At 56.7% G+C, this 27,189-nt stretch overlaps 1 protein-coding gene across 50 annotated transcripts in view; it reads right to left on the reverse strand.

Annotated features, from left to right (window-relative positions):
- The window catches only part of LRRFIP1 (LRR binding FLII interacting protein 1), a 152,919-nt gene that overhangs the window by 36,779 nt on the left and 88,951 nt on the right, over positions 1 to 27,189 (reverse strand). For 17 of the 50 annotated variants that reach the window (XM_066232729.1, XM_066232710.1, XM_066232702.1 and 14 more), the window contains 8 exons: positions 25,023 to 25,085; positions 19,688 to 19,732; positions 18,463 to 18,528; positions 14,388 to 14,465; positions 4,542 to 4,577; positions 3,963 to 4,088; positions 2,534 to 2,605; positions 787 to 957 (listed from right to left, as the gene is read on the reverse strand). In XM_066232729.1, the coding sequence (XP_066088826.1) occupies positions 787 to 957; positions 2,534 to 2,605; positions 3,963 to 4,088; positions 4,542 to 4,577; positions 14,388 to 14,465; positions 18,463 to 18,528; positions 19,688 to 19,732; positions 25,023 to 25,085 (657 nt within the window). The remainder of the gene's footprint in view (positions 1 to 786; positions 958 to 2,533; positions 2,606 to 3,962; positions 4,089 to 4,541; positions 4,578 to 14,387; positions 14,466 to 18,462; positions 18,529 to 19,687; positions 19,733 to 25,022; positions 25,086 to 27,189) is intronic. The other 33 variants (XM_066232723.1, XM_066232721.1, XM_066232722.1 and 30 more) reach the window with 8 other exon arrangements.

The raw sequence follows: 27,189 nt of genomic DNA on the forward strand, positions 1-27,189 counted from the left end.
GTGGAAGCACCTAGCTGCCCCCACGCTGGACCCTCCCCTCTGTAAGGCTGGCCCTGGAGGTCGGTCAACGTGCTCTCTGGCCCTCGCTCAGCTCATCACAGCTGGGCTGCCCCTAAGTGACGGTCTGGTGCCCAACCATCCGCCAGCAGCTTGGGGACAGCGCGCAGTCACACTCACACACACGCACACACACGCACACACGCACATACAGACACACACATACACACACACGCACACGCACAGACACACACACGCACACACACAGACACACACACGCACGCACGCACACGCACACACATGCACACTCACACACACTCTCGCACACACGCACATGCACACACAGACACACACGCACATACGCACACGCACAGACACACGCACGCACACACACGCACACACATGCACACGCACACACATGCACACTCACACACTCTCACACACACGCACACACGCACATGCACACAGACACACACGCACACACGCACACGCACACACACGCACACACACAGACACACACACGCACGCACACGCACGCACACACATGCACACGCACACACATGCACACTCACACACACTCTCACACACACGCACACACGCACATGCACACACAGACACACACGCACATACGCACAGACACACGCACACACGCACACACACGCACACACACAGACACACACACATGCACACACATGCACACTCACACACACTCTCACACACACGCGCACACACACACGCACACACACGCACACGCACACATGCCGCCGTCCTCGCCACACCAGAGCTTACCTTGCTCTTCTCCTCATACTGCCGCCGGGATTCAGCCAGCTGCTCCTCCAGCTCCAACAGCGTGTCCTTCAGGGTGTCGACCTGGTACATGTAGTTCGTCTTTTCGTTGTCTAGCTGGGCGTTGGAGACCATGGCCTTCTTGTACTTCTCCTCGACTTCCGCTAGGGAGTCCTGCGGAGACCAGGCCGCGTGTTTGAAACGGCAGCGAGAAAACCGAAACAGAGATGCGTGAGGTGTTCTTAAGAACGGACAAACTCCTGCCCTGCTAACGGGACTCCACTTCTCAGAGCAAATGAATCAAAATCGGAAACGCCACGGGGATTTCAAACACACGGACATGCCTCCTTTTCCCTCTGATCATGTTCGCAGCACTTGGAAAATCACCTACGCCCTGACGGGGACCCGGGAGACACCACACGGAAAGGGTTCTGGTCCCGAGCAGTGGAGTCCTGACTCCGTGGGTTCAGTAGCCTGTTCTTGTGGGTCGGGCTGGCTCAACAGGTTTCTGAAGTAATCTCTCAAGATACGTGGCCAGAACTGGGGACGGAGCCAGCGCGGGGGCTGGGAAAAACCCGACCCCCGCCAGGAGCGGCCAGAGATCCCCGACTCGGGTTAGGAACCAGGAAAGGATTAGGTGGAATTTCAGGTTCTCAGCCCACAGGGAAACTTGAGGCAGGTGCACAGGCCTCAGTGGGTGGGCCCCGGAAAGACAGAGGTCAGGCCTTTGAAAGGGCAGCTCAGGGAAAGGGTGCACATGGCCCTCACCTGTCGGGCAGCAGAGAGAGTACGGGAGCGTGCGGATGGTCAAACAGATCAGAGGAAGGCGACCCCGGAGGAGAGAGTGGAGTCCCCAGGTGCAGACCACCCACAGTTAAAGAAGGGTGGGCACTGCCTGGTCAGGGGTCTCAGGTGCCTCCGGGAGGCTTCATGGGACCAGTGGACCAGGGCCACGATGCTGGGGACCAGGGTTTCCAGGATGGCGTCTCTGGCTCCCTTTCCACACGATTACAAGCCAGAATCACATATATTTTCCCTTTTTTAAAAAGGTGACAAACACGAAAGTGATTAGTCTTGTGATCTGTCATGAGCTCTGGTGCCCCTGCGATCCTGAACTCAGACTATTTTGTGGGGGACTTTCAGGGGAGAGAGGGGAAGGGACAGGTTGACCATCTCTTGTACACCTGTGGTCTGCCACGGTCACCCAACGAAGCGGAACACAGCCTGACTGGTCACCTTACCTTCAAGGAATGGCAACTCAGTGTCCTGCCTGGCACAGTGCAGTGACCCCACGCCCTAAGACCGGTGCGTATTTACTCAAAAAACCCCAACACGGGCACGTTCAGACACTGCTCCAATCGGTACCGTGTGACAATCTGCTAACGACTCAGGGGTTTCAAAGCACAGCAATAGGAACTGTCAGCTATTTGGGAGACGCAAGTGAGTGTTACAGGAAGCAAAGAAAACGAAGGACCCTCCTTCGGGTGTCTGGCAGCCCCTGGTATTCAGCGGGAGTGGGGGTGGGGAGGCCGCGTGAGGACAAGGCGTGCATCAGGAAATAGGTTAGTAGCTTCTTCGTGGGTCAGGGGCTGCACGAGGGACACACCGGGTGTGCACAGCACGCCAGCTCTCCGCCGTGTGGCGACCGGGGCGCTGGCACGGTCAGCATGCGCTCTGACCGTCCCCTCTGGGACTTTTTTCAGGGTCAGCCGGGTTAATAATCGTGAGCCCACACTCCGCACACGGGTACCTTCAGCTCTCTCAGCCCCTGCATGTATTTGCCTTCCACATCCTGAATCTGGTCCTTTATCTCATTGAGTTCCTGGGGGAAACGGCAAGAAAGGCGAGTGATGTCCAGGGGAAAAGGGACAGGACCACACGGCCCCGGGGGCATCTCCGGTCCTCCTGCTGCTGGGCGGCCTCCCTTAGGAGTCCGGGCAGTGACTTCCTTCTCCTTTTTGTCCGCGTTAGAGAAAAACGAGAAGAGACTTCCACGTTACACAGACTGACGTGTAGGGGGGACCTCGCGGTATTGTCACGTGACTGTTACAGAACGGAGGTCTATCTGGCGGGATAAGTTTGCCCAGTTTTATCGAACAGGCCAAAGGAGCTTCAGGAGGTGGGGCGGGCGTTTCGCTCGTGGTTACACGTTCACGCGAGCTCCCCGCGTCCCTACCCCGTGCCGAGACAGCGCGGCACTCGAGAGACGCCAGCGAGGCTGTGCCCCTGCGTCACGGAGCTCCGCCTCCCCTCTGCCCGCCCCCGTGCCCCACCATGTCCTGGGTGCCTGGTGTCTGCAGGGGCCAGACGCTCCATGGACGCTTGCAGGACAAATGGGCGTGCCCACACCGTGGAGCAGAAACAAGCCCAGGAACCGTGGACGCCGCCTCGGTGGAGGGATAAACGGAACTGCAGGCGGCCCAGGGACGGCGCAGGAAGAACAGTCAAAGCACAGGCGTCGGGAGCCACGTTCAGGGGAACCTCTCCGCCCCCCACTGACGCTGGACTCTCTTCTCCGGCCTCCCTGGCAACCGGGCCCCCAGCGGCTCAGACAGCGCCCCGGCAACGGGTTCTCCGTGAACCAGCGTTAGTTATGAGACAGCGCGTCCAAATCTGATCCTTGAGGCACCTCCCTCCGCTCTCCAGAGGATACACGTTCTAGAATCTTCACCTTCCCTTTGCACGGCCTCCTTTGCAGGTGTGGTCCCTTTAACCAACAGCACCGTGCTTCCCTCTCATGCCTGAGTGGAGGAGGGTGTAACAGGATAATGTCCACATCCCGGAGGGAGATGAAGGCCACTCAGACCCCGCGGTGAGGTCTGCCGAAGGCGCGTGCCCGAGAGAAGGAACGGACAGAGGTGTGCAGAGGGCAGGCGGACAGGGTGGCCCAGCACCCCCAGGTGGTAGGGTGAGTGCTGGCACAGGTGTGCCCCAGAGCTGAGGGGGTGCAGGGACAGAGGCACGGGTCTGCCCTGCCGGACGGGGCAGTCAGGGGTGGCTTCCTGCAGGCAACCCTCTCTGAGCAGGGTCTCGGTGTTACTAGAACATGTTTATGAAGGCAGGGGAGACGGGAACCCAGAAGAAAAGATCCAGCACTTTACAAATTAAACCTGTTTTTTTTCTTTTTTCCTGGACGACTGATAGAAATAAGGGTGTCATCAGGAGGGTGACAGCATTACCTTGATCTCCCGAATCGAAGCCTCGGTGTCGATGGAGATGGAGGTGTCCCCGCTTCCCCTCCGAGAGGAGGTACCGCCCAGCGAGGCCAGGGTGGCTGCAGACAGGCTGGGCAGGTTACGGGACCCCTAGAGTGCGGCAAGGACCAGACGTGATCTTAGGCAAAACCAACATCACCTGTATGTCTGCGGTTATGGGACCTGCACTTGAATTCAGTTTGCCACCTGGGACGGTGTCTGTGGGCTTGCAGACAGCGATCAAGAGAGGTTCACCCCGAGGGGCCCGTGGGTGCTGGGGGGTTTTTGTGTGGATTCACCTTGAACTACACGGTTGGGCCGTGGTTCACTCCTTCACTGTTCTGAGTGTTTAACACACACACTGGAAGTCACCCCTGGATCCCCCCTCCTCCCCAAGGGTTGTGACGCTGGCCGGTGGGCCACACACCGGTCCTGATCGCTCACCGGTGAAGACCTCTGTACTAAAGCCCACGCAACATATTTTCCTGTGAGATTCACCCGTAAACTTGGGGACCCGCGAGGTTTATCACTGACACGGCCTGAAGGTTTGCAGAAATTCCTCACCTTCTCCGTGAAGTCCTTTTCCGGTCTCTCCTCAACCTGGAAAGGAAAACGCACACATTAAACATAAGCACTGAACAGACCATCTGGAGGGAGGGAGGGAACAAGACGGTAATAAAATCACACAATAGCTTCCTCTGTCATTTAAAAGCCACTTGGCCCAGGAGACCTTCGATCTGGGGGGCAGGGGCGACACGGCCGGCCCACAGACGCCCAGGGAGCCGGGCGGAACATCGCCACCCCGCCAGGCGGCTTCTCGAACTTGGACAGTTTCCACGGGAGCACCACAACCCCCGAGGCCGCACGGTGACCGCGGAGAAAAGGCTCACGGGAGGAACTGGATGAGGAGCTCGTCTGGACAGGCTGCCTTGACGGTCCCTGCAGTGCTGTGCGCAGGGCGGTTTTCATGCAGAACGGGGACAACACGCTCCACCCCTGCTTCCCCTCCGCAGTGACTGTGATCAGAGACAGTGGGACGCCGCGGGGTCCCGGGGGCTGCCAGGGGCGAGCCCAGGAGTTCTCACTGCCACACTCACTGAACTTGGCCCCTGAGGCCGGAGAAAGCAGCGAGCCAACGGCAACCTTTTCTGCTTCCCACCAGCGAGCCACTGAGCAGAGGTGAGACTTCTGGTTTGAGCACCTGGGGGTGAGTGCCGGACGAGGGAGGGAGGCTGGCTGGGGGTGGGGGTGGGGGCCGGCGGTACAGGAGACTTGGCTGGGTGAAATGCAGAACCCCAAGAATTGGCTTTTCTCATCTGTGCCTCTGAGGCCCGTCCCCTCTCTTCGGCAGGTAGGAGCCTTGGGGGGAGACCCAGGGCAGCCCCGAGGCTGCGTGAACGTGGACTCAGGGGACACCCCGTGCCAGGAGGGGGTCTCGGGGACGGAGCCGCGCTGGCGATAGTGCCACTTCTTTCTCTGCTCGGTGTCCAGCAAAGGCCAGCTTTCTTTTTCTTTCCTTTCCTTCAGTTTGCCTTCTTTGGTACAGGCAGGGCTCCTTTCCACAAGCTCTGTGGGGACAGCCGTCACTCAGCACACTTTTCCACTTGCCTCTGGCAGCTCAGAGGTTCTTCCCTTCAACGGCTGGCCAGGGAGCCCACTGCTGACGCACCGACGCACGTAGGGGGCACCTGCCCCGCTGGTGACCTGGGACTCGTGGTCCCCTGTGCCCGCATGCCCCACAGACGGCCCACTGCTGGCTGAGAAAGCCTGACGGAGCTGGGGCCGAGGCCACGGCAGAGCGCCTAGCGAATGTGTGTACTGTTGACGGTGACGTCACCTGCGCGGTAGCCATACGGGCGCAGGTGCTAAGAGCTAGTCGGGACGTCAAGGCGGTGACATCCTGTAAAGACCACTTCCTGTATTATGTCCACCCTGGGCCCACGCAGGGCTGGGGGCCCTCACCATTCTGTCCCCACCAAGGGGGCTCACTACCGTCCACCCTGGGCCCACGCGGGGCTGGGGGCCCTCACCATTCTGTCCCCCACCAAGGGGGACTCACTACCGTCCACCCTGGGCCCATGTGGGGCTGGGGGCCCTCTCCACCCTGGGCCCACGCGGGGCTGGGGGCCCTCACCATCCTGCCCCCACCAAGGGGGCTCACTACCGTCCACCCTGGGCCCACGCGGGGCTGGGGGCCCTCACCATTCTGTCCCCACCAAGGGGGCTCACTACCGTCCACCCTGGGCCCACGTGGGGCTGGGGGCCCTCACCATTCTGTCCCCCACCAAGGGGGCTCACTACCGTCCACCATGGGCCCACGCGGGGCTGGGGGCCCTCACCATTCTGTCCCCCACCAAGGGGACTCACTACCGTCCACCCTGGGCCCACGCGGGGCTGGGGGCCCTCACCATTCTGTCCCCCACCAAGGGGGCTCACTACCGTCCACCCTGGGCCCACGCGGGGCTGGGGGCCCTCACCATTCTGTCCCCCACCAAGGAGGCTCACTACCGTCCACCCCGGGCCCACGCGGGGCTGGAGGCCCTCACCATTCTGTCCCCCTCCAAGGGGCTCACTACCGTCCACCCCGGGCCCACGCGGGGCTGGGGGCCCTCACCATTCTGTCCCCCACCAAGGGGGCTCACTACCGTCCACCCCGGGCCCACGCGGGGCTGGAGGCCCTCACCATTCTGTCCCCCTCCAAGGGGCTCACTACCATCCACCCTGGGCCCACGAGGGGCTGGGGCCCTCATCATTCTGTCCCCACCAAGGGGGCTCACTACCGTCCACCCCGGGCCCACGCGGGGCTGGGGGCCCTCACCATTCTGTCCCCTCCAAGGGGGCTCACTACCGTCCACCCTGGGCCCACGCGGGGCTGGGGGCCCTCACCATTCTGTCCCCTCCAAGGGGGCTCACTACCGTCCACCCCGGGCCCACGCGGGGCTGGGGGCCCTCACCATTCTGTCCCCTCCAAGGGGGCTCACTACCGTCCACCCTGGGCCCACGCGGGGCTGGGGGCCCTCACCATTCTGTCCCCTCCAAGGGGGCTCACTACCGTCCACCCTGGGCCCACGCGGGGCTGGGGGCCCTCACCATTCTGTCCCCTCCAAGGGGGCTCACTACCGTCCACCCCGGGCCCACGCGGGGCTGGGGGCCCTCACCATTCTGTCCCCCACCAAGGGGACTCACTACCGTCCACCCCGGGCCCACGCGGGGCTGGGGGCCCTCACCATTCTGTCCCCCTCCAAGGGGCTCACTACCGTCCACCCCGGGCCCACGCGGGGCTGGGGGCCCTCACCATTCTGTCCCCTCCAAGGGGCTCACTACCGTCCACCCCGGGCCCACGCGGGGCTGGGGGCCCTCACCATTCTGTCCCCCTCCAAGGGGCTCACTACCGTCCACCCTGGGCCCATGCGGGGCTGGGGGCCCTCACCATTCTGTCCCCTCCAAGGGGCTCACTACCGTCCACCCCGGGCCCATGCGGGGCTGGGGGCCCTCACCATTCTGTCCCCTCCAAGGGGCTCACTACCGTCCACCCCGGGCCCACGTGGGGCTGGGGGCCCTCACCATTCTGTCCCCCTCCAAGGGGCTCACTACCGTCCACCCTGGGCCCATGCGGGGCTGGGGGCCCTCACCATTCTGTCCCCCACCAAGGGGGCTCACTACCGTCCACCCCGGGCCCATGCGGGGCTGGGGGCCCTCACCATTCTGTCCCCCACCAAGGGGGCTCACTACCGTCCACCCTGGGCCCACGCGGGGCTGGGGGCCCTCACCATTCTGTCCCCCACCAAGGGGGCTCACTACCGTCCACCCTGGGCCCACGCGGGGCTGGGGGCCCTCACCATTCTGTCCCCCTCCAAGGGGCTCACTACCTGCAACCTTCTCTCCTCCGGACTCGCACCTGCAACTTCCTCTCCAAAGGGAGGGTACTTGAACGGACTGTAAAAACGACAGCCAAATGTGAGCAATCTTCGGCCAACCGAGGGGCTCAATGGACTCAGACGACATATTCGGTCTCTCTACCAGGAGGCCATTCCACACCAGCTCTCCGCTCAGGACGGCCAAGCTCAAGGTCTCCTGCTCAACAGACCCAGGTTCAACCAGAGGTCTGGCTCCCAAAGCACAGGCTCTCACCACCTGCCCACAGGCAAGCCTCCAGGAAGAGATCTCTGCTCTCCCCTGCGGGTCCCCTTAGTGTCCTAAGAGCAGGAGAGACGATGGGAGCAGAGACCACATCCCTGAGGCCAGGCAGCCGACCCGAGGGCAGGCTGGCCTCCCTTCCGCCGCCGCACCCAGAGCACTCCCCTTCCCCCACGCCCTCAGCCACTGTCCCCCGAGGACCAGTGCCAGCCTGCGTGTCCTGTGGGAGCTTTCCAGAACTCTCGGCCCACAGGTGCCCCTTGTCACTCCCTGATATGGCGATATGGCACAGGTACATTCCATTAGGGACAGCTAGCTGTCCCCACCACCTGTCCATGCAAAAATGCACATCTGGAGTTACTGCTTTTACTGATGTTTGTGCCACACCGACCTGACTGGCTACTCTGGGATGCCGGGGTGGCCCTGGGTCGGGACGGTTCTGTCTCGCTGCCCCCGACAGAGGGCACACCAAGACCGTTGTCACACAATCTCCTGCAGAGCGTCGCCTCTAAAACAATTTCTGTGAAACTCTGACATTGTGGCAACTCTTCCTTTCAAAACCAAAGGCTTCGAGTAGCAGCACATTAAATATTTGATTAACTCCGGCCTCCTAACATCCTGTAAGCGAGTTTATACAGCTCAGGCGCACAGAGCCCTAACGTCTGGCGAGGTTTAAAATTCCATACCGCCACCTGGCCTGCCTACTTCCCTAGAGAGCGCATACGGTCTGCGGGCATGGAGAGACCCCGGCCGGCCGAGGGGCCAGGCGCAAAGCCATTGTCTTCCTCATGGTGTCCCCCAGACCCCGCATGGGGGATGGGAGCACAGAAACAACGTCACTGCCTGTCCCCCCTCAGGACACAAATGGACAATAGTGAACACGGCTCAGAAACACCCTCTTTAAGGGCCATTTTTCTTTAAATACACGCAGCAGTGGTGTCGACCATCAGGGCAGACGTTTTGAGCTTGAAATCCAATAATATTGACATTACCCTGAAGTGACTTGTCCTTGAACTCTCGCATTCATAAAATTCAAGGATCGTTTTTTTTACACCTGGTCCCTGCCTCCGCCGCTCCACACGACATAAAAACACGAGTCGCTAGGGACTTTGTTCGCTAGCTCACACTGGCCAGAGATTCCGGTCCCTCGCCGACTGTCCCCTGCATTCACACGGGCAACCAGAAGGGGGCTCCACTCGGGACGTTCCTGATGGAAGTTTCAGCAACGCAGGTTTCAGGGGTGGGAGGGGGCCTGGGAGACACAGGGTGTGTTGACCTCACCGGGGGTGGGGGTCGGGGGGGTCTGGGAGACACAGGGTATGTTGGCCTCACCGGGGGTGGGGGTGGGGGCTCTGCTTGGGTCGGTTCAGGCCTGGCTGTCTGACCTCCGGAGTCCAGCTCTGCAGGACTTCCTGCGTGCCTCCCTGGGGGCCCACATTGCTGAGTTTCCCACCTGCAGGCGCCCACTCGCTGAGTGCTGTCTCCCCACCCGTGTGAGCCCGTGAGAGCGGGAACAGGTGTTGGCTCACCACCGTAACTCAGGGCCTAGAACATTCTAGGTGCTCGATGAACCCTGGCTGTGAACGACCCCCCAGCCTCTCAAGGGGGAGACCCTGGCCTCACTGGAGAAGAGCACACAGCTAGTTCGTCTGTAGATCGAGGAAATGAGGAGGAGGTGGGACAGCGGCCGTCCTTCTGAGACGGGCCCCATCCTCTGCTCTCCTGCAGTGCGGGGCGGGGAGGCCCATGGGGACAGGGCGAGCTTCCCATCTCTGGATGTTGAGGCACCTTTATTTCCTGAAAGAGGGACAAGCTCTCTTTCCCTTCATTCTGGTTCGTTTGCTCTTGTTTTGTTTTTTTTTAGTCGATTTTAATTTATTGTGTTTACATAGATTCTCCGTTTGCTCTTTCCTGGGGCTCCCCTCCCCCACACTCTGGGGCACCCGACGACGACATTCTTCCGCACGCAGAGCCCCCCGGGGCTGCCCCTGCCCCCACTCACAAATCCTTCCCGACACCCCTGTGCCCTGTCCGCACTCATACTGCCCCTGGGTCCAGAGTCCTGATGAGTCACCGGGCCGAGGGTCATTTCCCGCGAGCCCCAGTGGGCGGCGCTGCCTCCAGCCTGCCAGTGCCTGATTCCTCTGTTGTTGTGTTTCTTAAGTGTGTCATTATCCCCTCTTTCCGGGTGGGGCCCAGCCAGGTGTTCCTGGCCTGGAATGAGAGCTGTGACACTTTAACCCGGTAACTCCCAACTCCCTTCCTGCTCTGAGAGGCCAGGCTGGGAGGGTCACTCACCCCCCGGGCACCACCCTGGGCCACTGCCCATGCCTGGTGCGTCTGTTTCCCGGCAGGGGGACCATGGGTGTACGAGCACAACTCTCCTGGCTTCTTCCCAATCAACAAGGCCAGATACCTCTGCAAATACCCTGTTGGTCTAGCAAGCCCCAGATACAAATACCCACCCCCTTTCTGATGGCCTAACTGCCCAGGACCCAGAAAAGAGAAAGGGGACGGTGAGTTTTGTAACTCGTGGAAGAGAGGGCCAGCCCCGCCCTGTCCTCTGGACTGTGCAGGTGCCAGGGACGCTGCTTTCTGATCCTGACATGGTCAAGCGCCACTGTCACCGCATCCCCTGGGGAGCTACGCTGCAGAGATGGCTTTGTGGTTTAAGGACCACACCCAGAGGCGTCTTTAGCTTTGAGGGCTTGGGGTGGGGCCGTCCCCCACAGTCTGAAGGATACTGACCTTTGCTCCCTAAATGTGCCAACAACATGACAATCAGCCGACCTTTGTTAATGAGCAGTTGACTCAGGAGGACAATGATCGAACTGATTATCTGTAATCAACAGCAAAATCAGCTCAAAAGCCAGCTGGTCCCGCCTGCCGGGAACACTCAGAGCCTGTGTGAAGCCATGGGCAGTGCAGTCAGAGGTGTCATCAGCCACAAACTCAGAGGGAAAAAGAGAGAGGCTGAGAATGGCGAGGGGCCCAAGGGCTCCCCCACCCAACACCCAAGGCCGGGGGCTCAGACCTCAGGAAGCCCCCACTTGTGGAGACCTCCCACTTCTTGTCCTCAGGCCCCGGGGACATCGGACACATTTCACGTTCTCCTCTCTGTTTACGGTCATCGGCCAAACCCATCCTATGTGAGCAAACTGTTCGCAAATCTAGAAGCTTCTGACAAAGAAAGAACTCTGCATCTCACTTCGACCTCTTCTGTCCCCCGGATGAGACTGGGCTGCTATTTTGTGACTTCATCATGGTGCTCGAATTAAACCCAAACATCAAATAACTGCAGGTTTTCCGATTCCGTGCTTCGCGTGAGCCAGAAGAGGTGGCGGACTCGGCAGGGGGTGGGGGCGGGCGGTCAGGGCTCTTTGGAAGTAAAGCCACAGCCCTCTCGGGCCCACTGTGAATACTTCTACTTCTTCCCAAAACCTAAGTGTGGGAGTATCGTGCACACGAAGACTGGCTCTCCATTTCCACGGGGAATGTTTATTCCTACTGGTTGTAAGGATTCACACGGATGAGTTCACGGTGACCACTCAGGAAACAGACCAAACTGGGAGGAGGCTCACCATGGAGCCGGGCAGGTGTGTGGACCGCAGTCAGCAGGAATTCCGCAAATACTGCCCTTCGGCCATCGGTCATTTACGCAATAGCTGTAAGAAGCCATGTGCCAGGTTATTCAAACTGAAGTCACGTGATACCCAACAGCTGGGCACCTCACTCTTCCTGCCCGGTGATGAGCACCTGACCCGGAGGCGTGTCCTCACCGCCCTGCGGAGTGCCAGCTTCCCCTGGTGCCCTCCCAGCTGGTCTTCAGGACAAGGTGGGTGGGCTGGTGACCAGGCACAGTGCTGGTGTCTGCAGCTTACACGGAGGGCCCGTCTTCGTTTCCACAGAGAAGGAGGCTCCCCCGTCTGACACCTGCCGCCTTGGCAAGCGTCTGTTTTCTCAGCCCCGACGGGTAAACGGTGGAGAGAGGAACATCTGTCCACTTCCAGGCGCAGACCGGTGTAAGCCCAGGGATGATCGGCTCTGGCCTCGGCCTTGGAGTCGGGGACACAGGGGCGGGGGCACCGCGGCCGCCCTCCCGGAAGCAGCCGACGCCTGCATTTGGTAGGAACCGTTGTGGCTTTAAAAGACTGGATCTAATTTAAGGAACAAACAAGTCCCCAGCACCCAGCGGGCACATCTGTGCCAGCGGAGAGCCCAGTTCCCGGGCCTCTCTTGGGTCACCAGGAACACTGCCCATGCATCCAGCAGGCCGTGGGACCGAGATAAGAGCCACGCTCCAGCCTCTCCGTGACCGAGGAGTGGAGAAGGTGGCCAGCACTGTCCAGCTTTGCCTCCTGGGCCCAGGGTTTACCAGTGTGGCCATCCTCCGCTGTGCACATGTGGCTCAGCTCCTGACCCCCGGTCACTGCCAGCCCCCCATTCCCATGTGTCCCTTGGGCAACACTGCCCTGCGAATCCTTTATTGTCCAGAGACCAGGTATCACAGGAGATGACACTGCCTCACGTTCCAAAGACCCCAGGAAACACACACACGCAGTGAGACTGAAGGAACAGGGGCTAGACAGCTGGGCCCTGTATTTTGAGAACCCGTGGGACAGTTGGGGATGAAGCAGAACCAGGATGGCTCAGCACTGACAAGCCCACACCATGTTTTGAAGACCCTCTGGGCCAAGTAACAGATAACACGTCAGATGAAATGTTAATAGTCAATCCTTCCCATTTTTGAATCAGAAACAACAACACATCGATGCAGGTGGCCACCTTTCCCCCCCACACTGTTCCAAGTTCCCTTCTCCCCGTGAGATCCCCCTCCCAGCAGTAACGGCCCCTCACACGGTCCTCTGGACACTCAGCAACACAATCGTGGCGTCCCTGAATAGGAACATTCCAAACCCGGCAGCATTTCCTCTGTTAGCGTTTGCACCTGGACCTAAGAGCTCACGGAGCAGCCTTGCGACTTGCTCCTGCGTCCCTGTGGGGTGCGGAGGGGGACAGACAGGCGAGGGAGGGGAGCAGAGGCAGCAGAGAGAGGCTCACTCACCACTGGGCTGGCCTGCACCGTGGGGAGGGGGGCAGGCAGGCGAGGGAGGGAGCAGAGGCAGCAGAGAGAGGCTCACTCACCACTGGGCTGGCCTGCACCGTGGGGAGGGGGACAGACAGGTGAGGGAGGGGAGCAGAGGCAGCAGAGAGAAGCTCACTCACCACTGGGCTGGCCTGCACCGTGGGGAGGGGGACAGGCAGGCGAGGGAGGGAGCAGAGGCAGCAGAGAGAGGCTCACTCACCACTGGGCTGGCCTGCACCGTGGGGAGGGGGACAGGCAGGCGAGGGAGGGAGCAGGGGCAGCAGAGAGAGGCACACTCACCACTGGGCTGGCCTGCACCGTGGGGAGGGGGACAGACAGGCGAGGGAGGGAGCAGGGGCAGCAGAGAGAGGCTCACTCACCACTGGGCTGGCCTGCACCGTGGGGAGGGGGACAGGCAGGTGAGGGAGGGAGCAGGGGCAGCAGAGAGAGGCACACTCACCACTGGGCTGGCCTGCACTGTGGAGAGGGGGACAGACAGGTGAGGGAGGGGAGCAGAGGCAGCAGAGAGAGGCTCACTCACCACTGGGCTGGCCTGCACCGTGGGGAGGGGGACAGACAGGCGAGGGAGGGGAGCAGAGGCAGCAGAGAGAGGCTCACTCACCACTGGGCTGGCCTGCACCGTGGGGAGGGGGACAGACAGGTGAGGGAGGGGAGCAGAGGCAGCAGAGAGAGGCTCACTCACCACTGGGCTGGCCTGCACTGTGGAGAGGGGGACAGACAGGTGAGGGAGGGGAGCAGAGGCAGCAGAGAGAGGCTCACTCACCACTGGGCTGGCCTGCACTGTGGAGAGGGGGACAGACAGGCGAGGGAGGGGAGCAGAGGCAGCAGAGAGAGGCTCACTCACCACTGGGCTGGCCTGCACCGTGGGGAGGGGGACAGGCAGGCGAGGGAGGGAGCAGAGGCAGCAGAGAGAGGCTCACTCACCACTGGGCTGGCCTGCACCGTGGGGAGGGGGACAGGCAGGCGAGGGAGGGAGCAGAGGCAGCAGAGAGAGGCTCACTCACCACTGGGCTGGCCTGCACCGTGGAGAGGGGGACAGACAGGCGAGGGAGGGGAGCAGAGGCAGCAGAGAGAGGCTCACTCACCACTGGGCTGGCCTGCACCATGGAGAGGGGGACAGACAGGCGAGGGAGGGGAGCAGAGGCAGCAGAGAGAGGCTCACTCACCACTGGGCTGGCCCGCGCTGAGCTGGCTCTGGAAGAGGCCCGGGAGCTGGAGTTGAGGTGGCTGCTGTGCTCCGAGGGCTGCCCGCAGCGCCCGGTGGGCCGCAGGGAGGCAGAAACAGAGGGACAGGGTTAGCAGAGATGCAGCAAGCGTGGAGGCCCCCGCCCCCCGCCCCCACCCAGGGCTCCACTCCTTCAGAAGTCAGCACACACAGCAATGCAACGCGGAGGAGAGAGGTTAGTTAGCAAGGAGCCCGGGCTTCCCCTTGGAAAACAAATGCCCACGAAGGATAAGAAATGTTAAATCATCACATCGGAGGGACACAGACCGCTGGGTTAGTCAGGAGAAAGGGTCACAAAGCGTCCTTGAACTGGGGCGTGGAGTCACGCCGTGGGGGTGCCCAGAGAGGCGCCACACCGCTGTGGAGAGGACGGTGAGAACCGGGGCCGCGTCCTGGCCCGGCACGGGGCGCGCATCGCTGGGCAGGGGCCTGATGCCGGGCTGAGGGAACCTCTGCCTCGCTCCTGTCTTCCCAGGTGAAAGCCACGTCAAGGTGAGGGTGCGGAGGAAAACCAGGCGTGGCTCTCTCCCTGTCCCGTTACAGTCTGTCTGTCTACATCAGTCTGTCCACTCATGCAACAAATCTCTCTCCCGGGAAAGAAAACACTGACAACTGATTTACTTGGAAACCACGCCCTCTTAATTTTGATCTGCGTTCTCATTTGCCTTCGTCTTAGAGATATTTCATGTTTCGTTTTCCTTCCTTCCTTCCTTCCTTCCTTCCTTCCTTCCTTCCTTCCTTCCTTTTTCCTTCCTTCCTTCCTTTTTCCTTCCCTTTCTCCCTCCCTCCCTCCCTCCCTCCCTCCCTCCCTCCCTCCCTCCCTCCCTTTCTTTTTAAATTCTTACTTTCCTCTTGGGCACTGCAGCGTGGGGCTGGTGGTGGGGAGGCAGGGTCCCAGCACTGGTTGGGACCACAGTGTCCAGCAGGAATGGCATGCCACAGGAGCAGCCCTGCTGGGGAGCCTCCCTGTCCCAGCACCGGGGACCCACAGGGACACCCGCAGGCATTATCCCTACAGCCAATGACAGTGGCCACCGAGCCTTGGGTCGTCCCTGTCGTCTTAAATCCTATCTCTTCATTCGCCTGTTTGTCCCTCCAGAGTGTAATTCCCCGAGGGTGGGGTCTGCATTTATTTCAGCTCCCTGCGGAGTCCCCAGGGGCTGGATAAGGGCTGGCACACAGCGTGCACTCCCCCCAAATACTTGTTGAATGAAAAAGTTTCAGTGTTTGAGACTAGAAACAGCCTTGGTCAAGATGAGCAGGTTCGCCAGCTCCAGCCTACCTATACCCACTCCTTTATCTAATAAGCATTCACTGCACAGTGACACTCACGTGCAGGACGCTGCCTTGGACGTACAGACAACCCTGAGTGAGAACCATGACCAACTGAGGCGTAGGAGCTGCTAGCTATCCTGTGCGAAACGACGGAAAACGCCTCACAGTGGCGTCTGACAGCAGAACAGCCGCGCCTCTGCGTCTGCTGATACGAGAGAGAGGAGACCTCCCCCTGTGGACAAATCCTACCGTATCCTGCCGTGGGTCCCGGCTTCGGGTGCAGATAACAGACGGTGTTAATAGGGCTCATTGCCGACCCAAGTTCCTCCAACTGCTCAGTCAGAAACTGTCTCTGAGCCTCCGACCCGACCCGATCACGCAGGAAACGTTTCCCGCCCACATCGCTACGGTCCGCACGCCACCATGGAGCTGCTTGTGTTTGGGGGTCAGTGTGGCTCAGGCGGGGGCTGAGGTAAAGGTGAAAAAAACTGAGTTCTGGCCCAGGCTCCGTCCGTTACCAGCCATGAAATCTTGGCTAAATGACTTAGCTTGTCACCTGTGACATGGAAGTGAGTCCCCTGACCACGCAGAGGCACTGAGGATTTACACAAGGGAACGCGTGGTGGGCTCCCCCCCCCCCATTTCAGTTTTGTGCCGGAAACAACGTTCATGGCTCCTGATCGGGGACGGCAGGGGTGACCGCTTCCTGGTGTGTCCAAACAACTAAGCCCTGTCCCAGGAAGTCAGGATTCCTCCCGACGGCACGCACACACAGCGTAATGACGGCACGGAGGGGGTCACACAGAAAGGTTTCCGAGCAAAACAGCTACACCTTCAAAAACCCGCCAATCTCATTTCGGCATCTAAAGATAACGAGGTCACCTAACTGGAGACACACTGTGGTGGATGGAGGCTAACCTCTTGGGAGAACGGAGAAAAGAAAGGACTTCCGAGAGCAAGACTGTCTGTGCGGGCTGGAGGACAGTCTGGGCTCTGAGGCCCCGGCACTCCCTGCTCGGGGCAGGAGGGAGCCCCAAGCTTGCTCACCTGTGTGTCATTATCAGTGGCCACACCTAGCTGGGCGGGCAGCCTGGGGAAGCTCCGCCCCCAAGCCCCGTTCCTGGACATGAGGACCTGGCTATCTAACCCCTTGGAGAGAGACTGTGGGGCTGGGGTGAGATGGGGGAACCGGGAGCCCGGGGAGCCACCCTCCCCACTCAGCCTGCTGCTTCGCCGCCGCCGACAACAGAGGTGACACCCCCAAGATCTCTTCCGAGGGGTTTCACCCAGGGCTCAGTGTTAAGTCCAATTTTTAGCCAACAAACACGTGCTGAGTGCCTTCAAACAGCGTGTGGCCGGGCACCGCTGGGCGGAGAAAGGATTTCTTTCTAGTCTTTCTTATTTCACCCGCACGGCTTGACGCCAGGGGTCTGTGGCCCTGTTTTGGGAATCTGTGTTGCCCGGAGGAGGAGACCTTTCACTTCCTGAGCTCCGCTCAGGCCTCTCCTCCCGGGAAAGTCCGCCGGGCGGCTGAAGACACAGAAGGATCCTGCTTCACGGAGAGCAGCCAGCAGTGCCGGCACCTGCACCCTGAAGGCCAAGGTCGGCCGCCCCCCAAAGATCCAGCCACAGAGGCAATCTTTAAAGAGACTCTACGAGACACACATCCTGCCAGACACCACAAGTTCTTCAGCTCGGGTCACCAGAAAACTCAGCGCTTGGGAGAGTGCCATTCTCCTAAAGAATCAGTGTGCCGTCTCTCGTCGGACAGAAGAAAACACTGCGCTGCATTTATCCATCACCTCTGAGTTACAGCTATTCCATCCATTAGGCCTATGCACTTTTTAAATGGCCTACAAACATATGTAAGAACTGGGGGTAAGGGGAAAGAGTTAATACAGTGGACTCCACTATATCCACACACACACAAAAAGTTATGCAATAGAAAATAGAGAAACGTTTAGACAGATGTCCACGAAAATGAATGCAGTGTCAACTAATGATCAGAGTGAAGAGTCATAAAAATTACACTCCAAAGAGAACAGTCAGACTGGTAACTTGATCAGAGTCCCGGTGATTGGAGAAATGTAAAAATAAATAAATAAAAATGATAGAATCGGATGATCTAGCTAAATGTATGACGTAGCCAAGCTTGACCATTCATTCTCTCACTCAGTGGTTGTTTTTTGTTTCTTTTTCCTTCAACAAGTATTTCTCGTGCAACTACCAATCCTTGGTTGCGACACCCTTTCCAGTCCTTGGAAGAGGTGGGAAGCCAAAATAAAACAACAACAACAAAGGACATAACATCTGTGTGTTATGTTCTCAGTCTTCGAGTTGGTTCATCTTCCTCGACCATCCAGAGGTGGATGTAATCGGTGGCCTGTCCGCCTCTCCTGGGCCTCCCTCTAGTAAGACCAGCCCCTTCGCTGCCTACGTCCTGCTAGTGTGTCGCCAGGAGAGAACCGATGGAGCTTAATCCCGGGGGGGGGGGTGTCTTTCCCCTCTGACCGCGGTATAAACGGACGAGTGAGGACACGAAACTGACAGCCACAAGCTCCGTGTGACTCACATGACCCGTCACCCTGACTACACAATGGAAGGTTGAGACGGGACAGGGTTTCCGCCCTGTCACTCAGCCCAGCTCCGTCGCAGGGCCGGAACCGTGTGCTGAGCGAGCCGCCCGCCCCGGGTCATGCAGCAGGCGGGAGAGAACTCTGGAAACACAGAGAGCGCCTTACAGCGTGGGAAAGGTAGGCACTCCCCCGCCGGGCCCCAGCGAGGCTGCTGTCATCAAACACAGACACCTGCGGCAGAAACAGAGGTCAGGACGGGCGCCCTCCCTCCCTCCCTCCCTCCCAGCACCCAGAAAACACTGACACGCAAGCTCAGGGGAGGTGGACGCGTGCCAGGGACGCGTCCTGAAAACGTGGCGGGGAGGACATGCAGGGAGGGCGCTAAGCCACCCTCCACCGGCCGGGGCGGGGACATGCAAAATCAAAGCAGGGACGTGTCCGTGGCTGCCACCACCTGCGACATGTGATCGCCAGTGGATCCCTTAAACCTAAGACTCTGGAAAAGATGCCTCATTAAATGAAACAATTTGTCCAGATTTGACACGAGCAGACTATTCAGGTCCCATGAATGAGGTCACGGCATCCTCATACCCGAAGCTTTGCAAATGACTCTAATACGAAGTGACTTTGGGATGAAATAGGATGTTAATTATGGCTTGAGTTTTATAATTCTTTTAAAAACTGTGAACTGGAAAGCAGAGTATTTCATTAACTTGAAAATCCCACGCAGGTAAGCCGCCGAGAGGGAACAGGTGTTGACAATTCCGCGAGCGGCCATGTCACAACCTTTGCGCTTAAAGGGCTCTCAGTTTTCCTTACTTCCCCTTGACCCAGCTGGTCTGCTCGGCCAGTCAGAGATCCAATTCCTAAGTGTGCCATCTGATGGAAATTCAGAGAGTTATTAACGAGACAGGAGGGCCACGCTGAATGTTTAAGCTTCCTGCACGGCATAAGCTCCTTGTATTTGAAACTGGAAATGTCCCAAGTCACAGAGGACGGTGGATAAATACCTGTTAATGTTATACCGAAGCAATAATAATAATAATAATAATAATGACACTTTCATTTCAGCCAGTGGATTAAGTAAACATGGCCCTGCTCCATTCTTGCCCAGCCATGCTATACAAACACCGTCTTCCTGGAGACTGAAGCAGGGTGACAGTCACTGTCAGCTGTCAGGAGGAATAAAACCCGGATCTGGCCAGAGGGGACTGATGGACGCCACGCCCGGGGAAGCTCCACGTCTTGGGTCACTCACAGCGGGTGTGCAGACAGACTCAGGTGTGCGGGGGACAGGTGCACGTGCGGGGGTGGGGGGGCGTGACAGGCGGAGATGGCTGGAAGGAGGGGGTAGAAGGCAGGAAGGGGCTGGGGGTGGGGGCACACGCACCCGGTAACTCCCCGTGGGCCCGGCAGCGCTGTACAGACAGGAGGGCTAGGGACAGAAGCAAACGGCAGGTTTTAAAAGCTTTGAAGGAACAAAACCACACGGCCGCACATCCCATCCCATGATAGGTAATCCGCAATGCTCTCTGTTAGCCGGGCAGCCAAAGCGCTGTACAACGTGTAAGAAAAACAGAAACGAGCCAACGTTTTTATCAAATCTGATAGACACGAACGCATGTTCACATGTAAGATAAATACGAGATGATTTTAATCTTTAAAACAGTAAACTTCCCCGGGATCTTTGAAACATGCGTCTTTTCTAGTTCTTTCTTTCCAGGTACTTCTGGAAGACAGGGTTGAGGGGAGCAGACAGAATGGTGACAAAGCAGCACCCACAGAGCCACCAAGCCCGCAGATCCAAACCCCAGGTTAACAAAGAGAGAGGGGTGACAAGACCACAAGCGTCCACACAGGGGGAGGGCGGGGCCCTGTGCTCTGCAGGGTGGGGCTCAGCCGGTTCGCACCTGGTGCGGCAGCACCGATACCTAATGTTGTGTTGAGTTTGGCGAACTGGTGGTTAAAATGGCCCTTGTCATCAGGGTTCTCTCTGAGGTGGGCGCCTGGGCAGCTGCCCAATGTGGACATCACACATGGACATTCCTTACTCTTGTTTAACGTCCATCTGCGCAACAGCATGTTCTAAACACCTGTAGTCATGTTCGTTCTGTCCACAGGTGAAAAAAAACTGACAGAACTATGCTTGTAATATTTATTTATTCATTTGATAAAACTCATTATACCTTTAATGAAATACATTTTAATTCCCTCACGTTTGTTACTTCAGCAAACAAACATGTCACGTAAAGAGAAACAGTGCCAGACAACCAGGGGGTGACAAGCTGTCATTGGAAACAGCTTAAATAACAGTTTTATTGTCTTTTGTCAGGTATTATTTAATATTTTTTCATTAATATTTTAGAATTCTTTCTTATAATCTAGTTTTGTGTGTACCTATTTTATTGTTCTTATTTAAGTATTACACACATGAAATAATAAACTACCTTTCGGCATACCGTTTTTTTTTTTAATACTTAAAGCGGGTGATCAGGGCAGAGAACCGGTGGTTACATGATTTGGATTCCCACCAACCACTGGTGCCGAGCCTGTGAAAGCCTGTTCTCGGAGGGCCTCACCTCGGCCGGCGCGCACGTGCTGGGACGCAGAGGCTAGCGCGACCCCAGTGGAGCTGCAGAACAGCACCGTGACTCATTTCCAGGGTCAGGCCGTGGAGAGCCCACAGCCCCGGGCCACCGGGCCCCTCCTGCAAAGTGCAGGACCGAGGATGAGTCACTCAGCAATGCCAGGGCAAGGACAATGCACGATGACAGTTCAGCCTCCACAACGGCATCCGAGCTAGAGCTCTGACCCGGCTTTCCCTGTGCGAGAACCGGACGGCATCCCCCGCCGCCGAGCCCCTGGCCGACCCGCGGGCGGGCCGCGCACAAACAGGAAGCGAGGGGAGGAGAGCGAGCCAGAGAAATGGGGCTGTCCTCCCACCCCTCACGGACAGAGGAGTCCGATCATGTACGAGAGCCTTCCAGATTGCTTCCTGGACACACTGGCCAGAGAAAAACATTAAAAAAAAAAAAAATGGAACCCTAAATGGGGAACAATTGCTGGAAAAGGAGGAGAGGCCCAGGAGACCAATTCGGGGGGCTGGAGCCTTTGAAAAATACCCGTTCCGTAGAGCCTCCTCTTCCCTAGGTTCCTCTCTTCTATATAAGGTCTTAAATCACGTTCGAGAACGTTTTTAAAGGTAGAGAAAAAGTCTCCGAGCGTGAGTCGAGCCAATCACAACACCCACGGGCTCTGCTCTTTGGACTTCGTGTAGAGGAGGGTGAAGTGTCCTTAGACATTTACTTAGCAATGAAAAGTGACCCACGGGAGGAGGAAGGGGGAAGAAGGGAGGAGAAAACCGGGGGGGGGGGGGAGACAGACCCAGTTTCTGTTCTGGGCAGACAGGGCTTTGGGGGCAAAGCCACTACGGGGAAGGCCGAGGTTGGAGCAGGACAGTCCCCGTAATCAGAGAACATAGGCAGGAGGGGACAGAGGCTCCTGGCTTCATTTCAACTCAAAGGCACATCGATTGTGTTGGGAATTCACACAAAACCGCCGTTTGCAAGAGCATCGGTAATAGGCATGCACTTTGGGGGTGGGGGGAGAGAGAGGAATGATCAGAAGGGAATAGGGGCGGTCCCACTGATCAACAACACAACTATGATGGTGAAAACGAGAACTGTTGAATCTACACACAGGCAAAAAAATAGATTTCATTCATTCTAATCTGTAGCCAATAGGGGTTTAAACATATTTGTAATTTGAGTTCTGATTTTCTTTTTTTTTTTTTACAGGGACAGAGAGAGAGAGTCAGATGGAGGGATAGATAGGGACGGACAGACAGACAGGAATGGAGAGAGATGAGAAGCATCAATCATCAGTTTTTCGTTGCGACACCTTAGTTGTTCATTGATTGCTTTCTCATATGTGCCTTGACCGCGGGCCTTCAGCAGACCGAGTGACCCCTTGCTGGAGCCAGCGACCTTGGGTCCAAGCTGGTGGGCTTTTTGCTCAAGCCAGATGAGCCCGTGCTCAAGCTGGTGACCTCAGGGTCTCAAACCTGGGTCCTTCCGCATCCCAGTCTGATGCTCTATCCACTGCGCCACCGCCTGGTCAGGCGAGTTCTGATTTTTTTAAAGTCAGGTAGGCAGAGCTCAAAACCAAGGATTTGTGGAGATATAAACCTCTGTTGGATATAGCAGAACATTTCACAGGAAATGGTCTTTGGTTTTGTCTCTTTGGTTAGGTATTCACATAAAGCAGGTGTTCACAATTCATAGCAGACACGACCCATTTAGTACTATAATTCTGAGACCTCTATGGTATTTCTTGGGAATGCTAGTCTATAAATTAATAATCCCCCCAGCCCTGGCCAGTTGGCTCAGTGGTAGAGTGTCAGCCCAGCATGTGGATGTCCCAGGTTTGACTCCTGGTCAGGTCATATAGAAGAAGAGCCCATCTGCTTCTCTACCTCTCACTCTCTCTCTCTCTCTCTTCCCCTCCCCTCCTGCAGCTATGGCTAGATTAGAGAGTTGGCCTTGGGTGCTGAAGATGGCTCCATGGCCTCCACCTTAGGCACTAAGAAGAGCTTGGTTGCTGAGCAATGGAGCAACATCCCAGGTGGGCAGAGCATCGCTCCCTAGTGGGCTTGCTGGGTGGATCCCAGTCAGGGCACATGCAGGAGTCTATTTCTGCTTCCCCTCCTCTCACTGAATAATAATAAAATAATAATTAATAACTTCCCCAAATAAAATGTTTCACCCAAACTAAAAGGACCCTTGAAGAAGCAGCTACTTGCTTCAGGCTTCTACACTGGAAGTATTAACTCTACTAACCACACAAGAACAGGACTGTCCTTGAAGATAAAGTGGTTCCATTCAAGTAACTGGATGGCACCGTAAGATACACTGCCACCACTTCCAGGTCCCATAACGTGTGCCCGTCACTCCTAATGCCTTGAATAAGCTACACGAAAATGACCCGAGGGACAGGGAAGTGGAATTCTGGGGTGGACAGGGAGAGACTTGCTCATATTTAACGCAGATATTGCGACTTATTCCTGGGGTTGGGTTGCGAGCAGAGAGGGGCCCGCCGCCACCTCCTGACCCCGCGCAGTCCAGACCACGGTTCACTTCTTGGCAAGTCTGAAGGACTGGAGTTCTTTAGGAAAGTCTCCAGCGCTATGTATGACACTAGCACCTTCCATTGTTAGATTTAAATAGATTCAAACAAGCTGGTGCACCCTGCCGGAACAGATATGACATCCACCAAGCACAGGAGTGCCTGGAAAGGTTCTGAGGGTGGGCGATCAGAGTATGTCAGGCCGCGGGGCGGTGGGAACACGGGGCCTCTTGGGAAGTTCTGACGAGGTTTCCATTTTGAAACGGGCAGTTCCAATTTTGACTTTAACATGTTGGAGGTGGGTCAGTCCTCCTACATAAATTTGAGTGAGTCAGATACATGCGACCCTCGGTGAATAATTAATTCACTTCTGGGCACTGGTTCTCTGTCCCCTTCTGTCTGAGAGCGAGTGCCTCCTCCTGGACAGGGAGGTGGACGTTTTCTGAAGGATAAGGTGCTCTTTGCAATAGCAGAGGTTCCCTGCAATTAAGAAGAGACACACAATACCCCTCCAGATTCAAGGCGCGAAGACCCATGGAGATTTTGCTGCCTACAGCTGATCTGATATTCACTCAAAACTGACCAAGCTAGGGAAGAAGGGGCCAGAAGCCCAGAGCGAGGGCCGGAGTGTTGATTGCTACGGGGGCCGGGACACCGCAGTAGGGGGCATTCGGAAAGTGGGCGAGCAAGCTGATAAGGATGATGGAGCTGTCAGCAATGTCCAGAACTCGTCAGAGGCAACAGCACGAAGTTGGGGGGGTGGGGAGAGACCAGGCATGACAGAGGAGAGGAGACAGGCTCCTGTGGCTCAACCTGGCCCCTTTCCATTTAATCCTCCCCTCCAATTACACCTTAAGACTGAGTGCATGTTCTTAGGTATGACACTTTGTAGCAAAATGAGTCTCTCCCTGTCACCCTGTTTACCCCTGCTGGTGGGTCCATCTTCCACTGCAGGAGTCAACGCTAATGTCTGTGATCTTGCTTCCTACCAGGCTCCCTGTGTTGGCTGTGCACGGGAGCCTCGCCTAGCACAAGCAAGCCTTACCTCTCGGGGCTCTTAAAAGAATGAGACATATCTGCCTATCAAAATGAGTGCATGTCCTGCAGGAGGGAAGGAACTGCTGTGGGGACATGCGGCTTTGGGTCTGATTTCCACTCCGAGTCTGGTCCTTCCCTGAGAAAGTGCCACCAAGTTGGCACGTGCCCTGCAGAGTATGATATTTCTGTTTTCAGGGGCTTTCAAGGAAAGACGTCCAAGGCTTTCTTCTTATTTTTTCCTCCTGGTGAATTCCGACTACAAAACAATCACATAAATACAATACTTCCTTTCATTGTACCCCGCTGAAGACCACAGTTCAACGTCACACAACTGAATCCCAATTAAAAAAAAAAAAGGTCTGAATTGGATAGATCATGCCGATTATCGCTCAAAACGGACTTGACTGAAGCCAAATGAAAATTTGTGAAATAGATATTCAAAGAGAAAAGAGCTGAATTCACACACACACACACACACACACACACACACACACACGGCTGCATGCCACAAAACCTGTCGTTTCTGAAGAGAGAGGGTGTAAGAGATTTAAATGGAAACCAACCAGCTTCTCCTCTCTGGACGATGACAAAGTGGATGATCTGCTGTCACCGCTGTAGCTGGAATTCTGGGTGCCAAAGAAGACATCGTAAGTGAGGCGCACTGCTTACTGCCCCCAGAGCCCCCCTGTCCTGGCGAAGGCCAGCACAAAGTCCACAGCCACACCACACTAGCCGTCCAGGAATGCCAGAGGGGTGGGACACTCTGCTGCGGCAAAAGTTCTTCATAGCGAGAGGCTCTGAGCTACAGTTCACTCTCTACACAGGTTTGCGTCTCTGTGGTGTCGTGTGGTTTAACTACTAGCTTTGTCACAATTTCCCATCTCTATGGTTTTATTTTGTAATGACGTATTAAATCTTACGACAGGCAGTCTGTCACCGCCTAGCCTGGACTGGCAGGATTATATACCTCCGTAGCTAACTAAAACCCCATTTCTGGCAAAATCTCCCATCTTCCTTCAGGCCAGCACACCTGAGGTCTCTGGCTCAGTGCTGAGCTCCAGGGAGGTGAGAGGCCCGAGGGAGCCACCCCCTTTTCCAGCTGAGGACCTCTGTCCACAGAACACAACTGTCCCTCCTGCAGGCGTCTGGACGGTCCCTCAGATATATACCCTGAAAAGCTCAAATCTGATCAAGAATCTAGATGGGGAGGTGACTGTGAACCCTATAGATGAAGGCAGGAGGTGGGGAATCCAAATAATCAAGTCATCCTCCTAGGGAGACTGAGATCCCTTGTTGAGGAAACAGTGTTTCCAGATTTTTACCTTCCACTTATAGAAGAAACAATGTTTCCACACTCGGCCCTTCCCCCTGGTCCTTCTACTCCTTCCTACGACTGGTATTCCCAGCATTTAGGAAGCTTCCCGTTCCCACCTCACCTTTCCAAACCAAGCTCAGCCTCATGCTGTTCCCCGGGTGTCCTGCTCTGGGCTCTTTCTATACACGCTGCTGCATTAGATGTAAGTTATTTGGTTCTTCGATCATTGTAATTCTCGCTTATGAATTAAATAGATTTTTATATCCGATTTTACTCTGTGGTACACAGTTTTACAATCAAGTTTTTTTTTTTTTTTTGTATTTCTAGAGGCATTACTTAAATCTTAATTCATCATAAAGCACACCTTTACTATTTTAATGTAAAAATCCAAGATTAAAAGGCATGGGTATTTGTAGACCCCGGAGCCTGATGTCACCTAGTACCGTCACAAAACGTGGCAACTGCATGTCTGGGATATTCTAGAGAGGAACGTAGTATTAGGGTAGATGTTGAACGAAAGAGCTCCTACAGTAACTCCCAGCTCCAAGTAAGCTACAGAACGTCGTGGTCAACGACGGCAAAATGCGGCATCGAGGGTGAGAAGTTGCCAACCAGTCGGTCCAACCCCGACAAGCCGTCTGGGGCCACCGGAGAACACCGTGGCTCCTGTCCCGAGGCTGCAGGACACAACGGTGTGCCGCGGGCTCTGTCCCCAGAGTGGACAGGGACGTAAAGAAATGCGTAACAGGACGTCAAAGGAACGTCCACGCAAACAGAGCCACTTCCACAGTAAGACAGAGCCTGTCCACGGGGAGGGCTTTTTAGCCTGGAGCGGGAAAAGCTTACAAGAAACAGAGGTGTGGGCCATGCTTACCCGGGACGAGGAGAGAAAAACCCCGTCAGCCAGTTTCAGAGAGCTGAGGTGGGGTTGGGTCACCCCTTTGAAACCCGAACATATAATTTAAGTGCGTAAATGCTATAGCTTACTATGAATAAGGTCACTGTAAAGAGATACGATGTGATACAACTAGCAGAATTGATTACTACTAGAAAAAAAATACTGTTAAATGCAGGAAAATTTTAGATAATATGTAACAGATTGGCAGCAGGTCATCAAGCAATTAAAAATATATCCAATTTAACCTTCTGAAATCCACAGAGGCCTCCCTGATACCCCCCCCCCCCACTGCTCTCCAGCACTCCTGCCTTGGTCCCTCCCTCCTCTCCTCCCTCCCCCCGACAGAGGGCCACTCCGCTCCCTGCCCCCTCCCACCCCTGCACTGGGAACATCCCCAAACGGTATCCAGGACAACATAGTCTCTGTCTGTCTTTAAAAACCACAAACGAGAGAACATGGAAGACTGGCAAGGTTGAATCTCGGTGTATCTGAAAGCTGAACATCCATCCACACACAT

Source organism: Saccopteryx bilineata, chromosome 5 (genome assembly GCF_036850765.1).
Source record: "Saccopteryx bilineata isolate mSacBil1 chromosome 5, mSacBil1_pri_phased_curated, whole genome shotgun sequence".
Lineage (NCBI taxonomy): Eukaryota > Metazoa > Chordata > Mammalia > Chiroptera > Emballonuridae > Saccopteryx > Saccopteryx bilineata.